The sequence below is a fragment of the Plecotus auritus genome, assembly GCF_963455305.1.
Source record: "Plecotus auritus genome assembly, chromosome: 1".
Lineage (NCBI taxonomy): Eukaryota > Metazoa > Chordata > Mammalia > Chiroptera > Vespertilionidae > Plecotus > Plecotus auritus.
In genome coordinates this window covers 84,646,415-84,656,943 of record NC_137770.1, presented here as the reverse complement: position 1 = coordinate 84,656,943, position 10,529 = coordinate 84,646,415, and the positions used below count along the sequence as shown (strand labels likewise).

The window sequence follows — 10,529 nt, the reverse complement described above, 5'->3', positions numbered from 1 at the left end:
TCCAGGGTAAGCTATATTCAGATAAAGATTATGAAAAAGATGGAAATCATTTTAAAAATTAGTTTTAAAATGATAAAAGACGTATATATGCCTGATTAAAAAAAAAAAAGAAATAGTCCAGAAAAATATCAAATAAAAGGTAAAAATCTCTAGTCTCCTTCTATTTTCAGTTCTTTCAGAGGCAAGAGTTGAGGAAAAACAAGCTGGACTACTACTTCATTATGTATAGTTAAATTAATTATACATAAATCAAATTGTTTGACATAAAAATGAGACTATAAAAGTACTGGAGGAAAATATAAGGGAATACAATATTTTAAAATATTCTTTTTTTTCACTGTTCAAGGTTTATTTGGCATTTTAGTTGGAATGACACTTGGATGGTTGGCTGTATTATTTATCTGTAGACTTTTCTTTTTATATTATATGGCAATGTACACTAATCTGATACACAGAATAAGAGCCTTTAGAACAGTTATGCACAAAACATGCAATATTGGATTTACATTGGATTCCAGGATGTAACTAATTATAGAAAAAGGAACCACAAGTTATATAACACACAGTGAAGGGCAACTGTAGTGTAAGCAACATTGGCAGTGGTGCCTTGGAGGAGGTGGAACTATTTCACACTAACCAGTTTAGGACTACAAAAGATAATGACCCTCCAGCATCAGGATGCAGATGCTGGGTTCTATAAACCATTACTATGCTTATCTTTAGGAAACTGATGTTCTTAGTCACAGATCAGATAAAACGGACAATATGCACAATCTCCAACTAAAATCCTGTTATAGTCTAGACAATGAGGTGGTCTGACATCAGAAGACTTTAAAACTGCAGCTCTTTCTGGATCCCCCACAGTGTATCTGCACTCTTCTTCAAACGGGCCTCTTCCTCAGGTGTCAGAGTCACCTTCACAACATCTGAGATTCCATTCTGTCCCAAGATGCAAGGAACACTAAGGAAGACGTCGTCTTTTATTCCATAGAGACCCTTAATCATGGTGGAAACTGGATGCACCCGCCTAAGATTCTTCATCATGCTCTCTGCTAAATCTGCCACAGATAGGCCAATGGCCCAGGATGTATAGCCTTTCAGTTTGATTACCTCGTAAGCACTGTCAACCACCTGTTTGTGAACTTGTTTCCACTGTTCCTTATCTGCATCAGTGCCTAAATCAGGGTGCAGATTCTTTAGGGAGACACCAGCAACATTCACTCCACTCCATACAGGCAAACTAGAGTCTCCATGCTCCCCAAGGACCCATCCATGACAGCTTAATGGGTGAACTCCCAGCCTCTCCCCCATCAGGTATCGGAATCGGGCTGAGTCCAGATTGCAACCACTTCCAATAACACAGTTTTTGGGAAAGCCACTTAACTTCCAAGCCACATAGGTCAAGATATCCACTGGATTGGAAACAACAAGCAATTTGCAGTTGGGACTGTATTTTACAACATTAGGAATGATGAATTTAAAGATGTTCACGTTACACTGGACCAAATTAAGGCGGCTTTCTCCCTCTTGTTGACGTGACCCAGCTGTGATAATAACCAGTTTGGAGTTTGCAGTCACACTATAGTCTTTGCCAGAGACAATTTTTGGTGTTCTAAGGAAAAGGCTGCCATGTTGGAGATCCATCATTTCTCCCTTTAATTTGTCTTCCATGACATCAACAAGAGCAAGTTCATCTGCCAAGTCCTTCATTAAGATACTGATGGCACAGGCCATGCCAACAGCACCAGCCCCAATGACTGTAATCTTATTCTGGGGGCTCTGTTCTTCCTTAAGAAGATTCACAATCAGCTGATCCTTGAGTGTTGCCATTTTGGACTTAGAACCAAAAGGAACTGGGAGTGCACAGCGGGTGGGCGTCAGTGGAGTGTGATGTAGGATCTGGACTTGGTGGCTGCAGCTCCGGTACCTAAAATATTCTTAATGTGTATATTTAATAACATCAACAACATCATTTTTGCACTTCTTTTCAGTAGTGGTCATCAGTGAAAGTATTTAGGCTTGAGGTTTTCTATGTAGGAAGATTTTGCTTATGTTCTAGGACTGGTTAGTTTTCTCTTCCTTCTTGAGTCAGCTTATTTTTTTCTAGAAGTTTTTCCATTTTACTTAAATTTTCATATTTATTAGCATAATACCTCAATATTTTAAATGTTTAAAGCCTTTTTATTACTCCTCTTTTTTTTATTACTGATATTAACTATTTTCCACTAACTCTTTTTTCTTAATCACTCTCTCCAGATTTTTGTTAATTTTACTGAGTCTTTTCTCAGAACCAACTCTTTTTAAAAATTCTTTCTATTACATGTTTTCTATTTGCTAATTTCCACTCACATTTTCATTATATTCTTATTTATACTTTATTTTGATACACACACACACATATTTCAGACTTCTTGTGATGCTTATTTCATTAATTTTTTCCCTTTCTAATACAAATAAAGTAGATATAACTTTTCCTCTAAGTATTGTTTAAATTGCATTTGGTAAGTTTAGATAGTGAAAATTTTACTTATTATTTACTTCTAAATACTTTTCTAATTTCCTTCATAATTTCTTATTCTAAAGTAACGGTGGAACCCACAGGTTCCATCCCCCAGCTGGCCTGGCCCCAGATCACCGGTTTAGCTAAGGTAATTTAGAAGTATAATCCTTAATTTCTAAACACATGGGGAAAGTATAATTCTCACTTTATTAGTGATTTCCTGTTGGGTTGCATTGTGGTCAAATAATACAATCTACATAATTTCAATAATTTGAAAAAGTTTTGATACTTTTGAAAAAGTTTTGACACTGGTGGAGGGCAGGGAGTTAGGGAGACACTAGGGGGGGCAGCGAGGCCAAAGGGGAAGTAACTGTCAAACCTTCCCGCTTGGCACCATTCTTTAAATTGTGTATGGCTGTTTCGCAGCTGTACCTGCTCAGGGCGCAGCTCCAATCTTCTGGAGTGCGGTGGGGGCTGGGCCAGGGTGAAGCCAGGAGGGCTAGGAGGGCGGTTTTAGCTGCGCCCCCAGTTAGGTTCAGCGGGCTTCCTCTTCGGGGTTGGCGCTGCTGCTGTTGGGGGGTGGGGGAGAAGGGTCTGACCCTGGAGGGCTGCTCAGGCCTACCTCCACCTGGGTCTGGAGTTGTAGGGAGGAGAGGTAGGTGTGCCCAGCCCCAGTGGAGTGGGCCTGGCATTGGCAGGCCATGGGCCCTGGGTTCTTACGGGGCGCTGACGGGTGGTCGCTGGCATGTTATTGTTGTGGGCGCCCCAGCAGGGGTGGCGGGGGAAGAGATCAGGGGTCTTGAGGTGCTGGCTGCAGCTACCCCCAAGGCTGAGTCTTCTCCCCATTCGGTCAGCCTCCCTGTCCCCCCTGGGGTGTGGGGGCTGGGGTAGGATGTTTGTCCGTCCCCCCAGGGGTGTGGGGGCTGGGGTAAGGTGTCCATGCAGGGAGATTGGAAGAGCTCCCTGTGGCCACTTCCTCTTCCTTCTTTGCAGTCCGGGATCCTGTCAGGCACTGTCCTCAGACCCCCGGGAACTTGGCTCCAACTGCCCGCCCCCTGCTGCATGCATCAATATGCAAATTGGTTGTTACGGGGCACCATCATGGACAAATTAGCATATTACCTCTTTATATGTATAGATATATATATCCTATATATATATCCTAATAAAGAGATAATATGCAAATTGACCATTACACCCTTGCACGAGATGGCCGCCCCCATGTGGTCACAAGATGGCCGCCACAAGATGGCTGGCAAGGTAGGGCAGTTGTGAGTGATCAGGCCAGCAGGGGAGGGCAGTTAGGGGTGACCAGGCCTGCAGGGGAGGGAGGGCAGTTGGGGGGGACCAGGCCTGCAGGGGAGGGCAGTTGGGGGCAATCAGGCTGGCAGGGGAGTGTTTAGGGGGTGATCAGGCTGGCAGGCAGAAGCGGTTAGGGACAATCAGGCAGGCAGGCAGGCGAGTGGTTGGGAGCCAGCAGTCCTGGATTGTGAGAGGGATGTCCGACTACAGGTTTTGGCCCGATCCCACAGGGATCGGGCCTAAACCTGTAGTCGGACATCCCCCGAGGGGTTCCAGATTGGAGAAGGTGCAGGCTGGGCTGAGGGACAACCCCCTCCAGTGCACAAATTTCATGCACTGGGTCTTTAGTATATACATTCACTGAGTGGCCAGATTATTATGATCTCTGAACGCATATAAATATTAGAGGCCCAGTGCATGAATTCGTGCATGAGTGGGGTTCGGCCAGCCTGGCCAGGAGGAGGGAATATGGGTGATTGGCCAGCCTGCCTGCTGGTCGAACTCCTGGTCGAGGGGACAATTTGCATATTAGCCTTTTATTATATAGGATATACACTGAGTGGCCAGATTATTATGACCACCCCATCAGTACTTCGTTGGGCCACCTTTTGCCTTCAATACTGCAGCTATTCTTCTTGGCATTGACTCCACAGAATGTTGAAAGGTGATGCGAGGAATCTGACACCATGCCTGATGAATAGCACTGTCCAGTTGTGAGATTTGATGGTTGTGGAACCAGCTGCCTGATGGCTCTTTTAACTTTGTCCCACAAATGCTCAATTGGATTGAGATCTGGTAATTGTGAGGGCCACCTAAGCAAGGTAAAGTCTCCCTCATGTTCTTGAAACCACTCCTGCACAATACGAGCACCGTGGCATGGCACATTGTCTTGTTGGAAGAAGCCATCTCCATTGGGATATGCCATAAACATGATAGGATGAACTTGATCAGCAATGATACTTAGGTATGTTGTGCTATTCAGACGTTTTTCCACACTAATTAAAGGGCCCAAATCATGCCAGGAAAACATATGCCCCCAAACCATAACACTGCCCCCACCAGCTTGAAGGGTTGTGCTCATGCATGTGGGGTGCATGCTTTCATGCTGTTTCTGCGAAATTCTCACTCTGCCATCTGCATGATGCAACTGGAAATGTGATTCATCGGACCACATGACTTTTTTCCAATGCTTGACTGTCCAATCCTTGTGTTCTTGTGTGCATTGGGGACGTTTTATATTGGTAACTGCAGACAGCAAAGGTGTTCAAACAGGCCTTCGGCTTCCATATCCCATATGATGCAGTGTACGGCTAATTTGCCCACAAACGTCAGGTGGTCATAATAATCTGGCCACTCAGTGTGTGTGTGTGTGTGTGTGTGTGTATATATATATATATATATATATATATATATATATATATATATATATATATTTGGGTTTATATACATCTTATTTTTTATTTTCTACTTATCCTAGGTGTTTGGTATTTTCTTTTTAAGCTTTATTTTGGATTGTTTGTTGTTTTTTTTCATTAAAAAATTTTTTTTTAATTTATTTTTTATTGATTTCAGAGAGAAAGGGAGAGGGAGAGAAAGATAGAAACATCCTACCTAATAAAAGAGTAATATGCAAATTGACCATCACTCCAACACACAAGGTGGCTGCCCCCATGTGGTCAAAGATCCTGCCCCCATGTGGACACAAGATGGCCACCACAAGATGGCCAGCAAGGGTGGGCAGTTGGGAGGGACCAGGCCTGCAAGGGAGGGCAGTTAGGGGCGACTGGGCCTGCAGGGAAGGGCAGTCAGGGGGAACATAGGCCTGCAGGGGAGAGCAGTTGGGGGGGACCAGGTCTGCAGGGGAGGGCAGTTAGGGGTGACCAGACCTGCAGGGGAAGGCAGTTAGGGGTGACCAGGCCTGCAGGGAAGGGCAGTTAGGGGCAATCAGGCTAGCAGGGGAGCAGTTAGGCATTAATCAAGCTGGCAGGGAAGTGGTTAGGGGGTGATTAGGCTGGCAGGCAGAAGAGGTTAGGGGCAATCAGGAAGGCAGGCAGGCGAGCAGTTGGGAGCCAGCAGTCCTGGATTGTGAGAGGGATGTCCGACTGCCCGTTTAGGCCTGATCCCAGTAGGACATCCCTTGAGGGGTCCCATATTAGAGAGGGTGCAGGCTGGACTGAGGGACACCACCCCCCCATGCATGAATTTCATGCACCAAGCCTCTAGTCAATGATAAGAGAGAATCATTGATCGGTTGCCTCCTGCATGCCCCCTCCTGGGGACTGAACCCACATCCCGGGCCTGTGCCCTGATGGGGAATTGAACTGTGACCTCCTGGTTCATTGGTTGACTCTCAACCACTGAGCCACGGTGGCCAGTCAGGTTAAGTTTACTTTTTATTGTTGACATTATTACAGATGTCCTCTATTTTCCTCCCACTTCTCTCCTCCACCCAGCTCCTGCCCATCTCAGGTCCTCACCACACTGGATTGATTTTTTAAAGTCATTTTATTTTTCTATGTCTGCTAATTTGGTATAATATCTCTGGTTTCATTTAGTGGTTACTCTAGAAATCACAATGCATTAACTTAACTGTCAAAATCTAAGATTAATAACTTTACCATCCTCCTACTCTAGCTGGATAGCTTCTGTTTACCTGTCCATAGCCAATTTTCTCCCTTCCTCTCTCTGCTCTGTGCCTCAGGAGACTGATCCATATAGATTGATCAACTGGCCCCCTTGCCTCTAGTTGGGTGTTTATTTCCCCAACTTCCTCCCTGCTAAGTCACAATGCCTGGGCTGGGACTCTACCCAAATCTGGGGTACCTGTCAGTTGGCTTATTCCTTAGAGCTACCCCATTTGGTTCCTGCATCTGTTCCCTCCTCTTTTCCTTTGGGCCTAGAGGTGGTGCTGGCTCCCCACTGTTGGTTTCCTTAAACCCTGTCCACAGCTTTGTAAATGATACTTTTATGAAACCCTTCTCAAATTACTCAGTTTAAAAGTTTTTTGGTTTCTTCCTAGGATCCTGATTGAGACTCAGACAATATATGAGCCTAAAATAATCTAACTCTGTTTATTCCCCTCCAACTTATATGTCATCTTTATTATTTTTTAAATTATGAATTCTTTCATTGATGTTACAATGAATCAAAGCCAAAGTTCTACTCACACCTATTGTATTTTAATATTTAATTGAGAAATGTAATATATATACAAAAAGTAATAAAATATAAATGTAGAGTTTAAGTATTATAAAACCAATGCCTATGTAAGTATGACCCAGTCAAGAAAGTGGGAAAAGTGAGACAAAGAAGAAAAAAAGTCAGTATTATTGTGCAGGCTATCACTGTGAGTAACAGGGCCTCATTCTTATTTTTATGTATACTAGAGGCCCGGTGCATAAAAATTCATGCACTGGAGGGAGTGGGTCCCTCAGCCCGGCCTGCCCCCTCTCATAGTCCAGGAGCCCTCAGGGGTGGGAAGCGACCTGGCGATCAGGGGAAGGCAAAGCCCCATCACACCTCTGCTGCTGCCACTGCCGGCAGTGCAAAACTTGGCCTGCCCTGGTTACCTGAGACTCAGGCAGCCCTGGGTGGCTGGGTAGCCACCATCTGAGGCTTGCTTGTGCCTCGGGCTGGCCCTGGGAGGCTGGGGGGTTGAGGGGACTGGGGGACTCCGGAGGCAGGCGTGCAGAACAGCTGGGCCCAACTGGGGGTAGGCCTGGCCTTGACACAAGCCTGCTGCCCCAGCAGGGCTGAGGGGACTGGGCGCTGCCATCTTGTGGCTGTGGGCGCCGCCATCTCTGAGGGCATGGCAATCAATTAGCATATTCCCTTCTTATTATCTTTGCGATGGCATGAGGGTCAATTAGCATATTCCCTCTTTATTAGGATTTTAAAAAAATATATTTTATTGACTTTTTTACAGAGAGGAAGGGAGAGGGATAGAGAGCTAGAAACATCGATGAGAGAGAAACATTGATCAGCCACCTCCTGCATGCCCCCTATTGGGGATGTGCCCACAACCAAGGTACATGCCCTTGACCAGGATCGAACATGGGACCCCTCAGTACACAGGCCGACGCTCTATCCACTGAGCCAAACCGGTAAGGGCTATTAGATAGGATTTTTATTGATTTCAGAGAAGAAGGGAAAGGGAGAGAGAGAAACATCAATGATGAGAGAAAATCATTGATCGTCTGCCTCCTGCACACCCCACACTGGGGATTGAGCCGGCAGCCCAGGCATGTGCCCTAACCTAGAATCAAACTGTGACATCCTAGTTCATAGGCTGATGCTCAACCACTGAACCACACTGGCCTGACCAGAGTCTCATTCTTGCCTGATACTCTGAAAAACCAACTGGGGAGGCTCAGCATTGATTCATCCATTCCATTCCTCTGTTGGAGAGGGTTGACTCTCCTCACATTAACTCCCTTGTATTTCTGGGTTGTTTCTGTGTACATCCAATCAATCTCCATGGTGATCTCTCAGACCATGGTTCCTAATTACCAAGGTGGGAAAGGGCTGATGAAAAGTGAAAACATTAATGACAGTTTCATGCTATAAACTTTCTTTTCTGATGTTCTTTATTGTTTCATACTCTGATTATGTTGAACTTAAAGTGTGTATTTGAAGCACAGGTTCATCATTTTTAGAGGTGTCTCAATATGGTGGCCCCAGAGCCACATGGCGCTTCTATGACAGAGCTCATGTCCTTCAGAGGCGGGGTGAGAAGCCGGCCACCACAATGCTCTCACCGGTGATGTAGCTGGCATCTGGAGAGCAGAGGAAGGACACCAGCCCTGAACAGTCCTCAGGCTGACCTACTCTGTATGGAAAGAGGAGGTGGGCTAAGAGTGATGATGCTTCCCGTGAGCCCTGGGCTCCTGTCAGATGCTGGGAAGTCAAGACCCCTATGGTCATGAGAGAAAGGCTGCAAGTGGAGATATGTGGTCTCTACAGGGATTTTTACTCATCCCAGGGCTCAAATCTCAGAAAGAGGAATGCAGAGAGGTGATGGTGATCTTTATTCATCATGAAGGTCTGAAGTTACATTAACCAGGTCTACAAAGGATACTGCCTCACACACAACCTACCTCTGTATTCCATGGCGTCCCTTCATATGGTTCCAAATGGCTGGATCCTCAAACAGCTAAAGGAAAAGTCAAAAGGTTACTGCTGCTCATCCAGATGGAATCACAATGGCTCCACATAATAAACACCTTTGTGGAGGGGCTTCTGGGGGACATCCCTCGCAGAGGACTACAATCCTGATTCTGCTGCTGATCCCAAAGGCGGTGAACCAGGGCATCAGAACAGGAGTCCACAGGGCCAGGTGTCTCTGGGACATGGCCTGGTAGGGGAGGGGACCCTGGCACTTAGTGGGGCAGAAGCAGAAGTTATCTTTGGTCTTTACCACTTTGCTGAAGGCTGTGTCAATTAATCCTGGAACTAGGCAGTTCACCCGGATATCCTTTGGTCCCAGCTCCAATGACAGGGTCTTGGTGAGTCCCAGAATGGCTGCTTTACTGACATTGTAGGCCCCTAGCCTCTGTGAACACAAAGGGAAGTGGATGGCAAATAAGTAACTGAGGAGGAGAGTTTCTATTGGATTTCTAGGCCTGTGTGTAGAAATATATCTCTTCAGCAATGCAGAGATCATTGAGAATCTCACAAAGAAAAGTTAAAATTCTGCCATGTGTGTCCTTTCTTGAGAAGGAGGATCTGAGACACCCATTGATCAAATGTGCGTGTAGGTGTGCCCCACCAGCAATGGCCTGTTCTGGGATCTTCCTGGACATCTCCACTTTTCTTGGCAAATGGGGGTATGTCCATCCTTTTCATTTAGAGTCATAGAAGGTTATACTTACAGCTTCTGGTATGTATGCCCCAACTGAGGAGACCAGAACCACAGAGCTTCCCCTGGGAAGAAAGAATGGGATAAATATAATGGAGCCACATATAAGTGAGGCAAATAGACATATCTTGGGCATGAAAGGAAGTGGAGACTGTGAACCATGAAAGTGAGTGAAAGAAATTTAGGTTCAGATTAGAGCCCGGTCCTGCCTTCCTTCAGCCTGTCTCCTCTGGCCTAGAGCATCCTGAGGACCAGGACCAAGTTTATGTTTTCATCCACACTTGGATGCTCAATCCATTAAGGAGTACTAGTATGAACACTTTTATAAAATACAGCCAACATTTGCCTTTATTCTAGAGAATATTGTTCCATTTACTGGCTTTGAGGGTGTTCTATACCAGGCATGCTTAAGAGTAATATTAAAAGTACTTCCCAGGGGATCCTTTGGAATCTTAATCTCAGAAGCTCCACGCCCCACACACCCCTACCCCAAAATCCTCTGGGAAAGTTTTTCTTAAGGATCCTCAGTGCTTCTTTACTCACTAAGTCTAATGACCCTTGTTCAGACCTCACTTCTCTACCCTCCAGTTTCCTTTCACATAAGATACTGTAGACTAAAATTTCCTTTCTGGAACCTGTTTGGTCCTCTTGAGAAATCTGCACTCTTGCCTCACTTTCCCCCTCTACCTACTCATTCCCTTTCCCTCGGTGTCTATTCTCTGTAGGTCCATAAATCAAGATGCTTTCATTGTCCCTCAAGTGTTTTCTCTTCATGTTCTCTTTTACTTTAGGAAGAAGATGAAGTATGCCTAAAGTAATTATAACAAACAATCATATAATTTTCACCTTTGTCTCCTAAATATTGACAAA

At 45.2% G+C, this 10,529-nt stretch overlaps 2 protein-coding genes across 3 annotated transcripts in view; both read right to left on the bottom strand.

Moving 5' to 3' along the window:
• Positions 1 to 736: 736 nt before the first annotated feature.
• Positions 737 to 1,830, bottom strand: LOC308245360 (L-lactate dehydrogenase A chain-like; the record flags this gene model as incomplete). 2 transcript variants are annotated; one of them, XM_080662493.1, is made up of 2 exons in its annotated part: positions 737 to 874; positions 1,144 to 1,830. In XM_080662493.1, 2 exons carry the CDS (start codon positions 1,828 to 1,830, stop codon positions 737 to 739), a joined length of 825 nt encoding a protein of 274 aa, XP_080518619.1. The 2 variants fall into 2 exon arrangements, with proteins under 2 accessions (XP_080518619.1, XP_080518618.1); XM_080662492.1 differs by having other exon boundaries at positions 832 to 1,412; positions 1,581 to 1,830.
• Positions 1,831 to 8,518: 6,688 nt separating this feature from the next.
• LOC308238649 (dehydrogenase/reductase SDR family member 2, mitochondrial-like) overlaps positions 8,519 to 10,529 on the bottom strand; it is a gene marked incomplete at both ends in the record, with an annotated part of 81,760 nt that continues 79,749 nt past the window's right edge. The window contains 4 exons of the mRNA XM_080650893.1: positions 8,519 to 8,630; positions 8,899 to 8,954; positions 9,219 to 9,353; positions 9,673 to 9,724. Of these exons, the coding sequence (XP_080507019.1) occupies positions 8,519 to 8,630; positions 8,899 to 8,954; positions 9,219 to 9,353; positions 9,673 to 9,724 (355 nt within the window). The remainder of the gene's footprint in view (positions 8,631 to 8,898; positions 8,955 to 9,218; positions 9,354 to 9,672; positions 9,725 to 10,529) is intronic.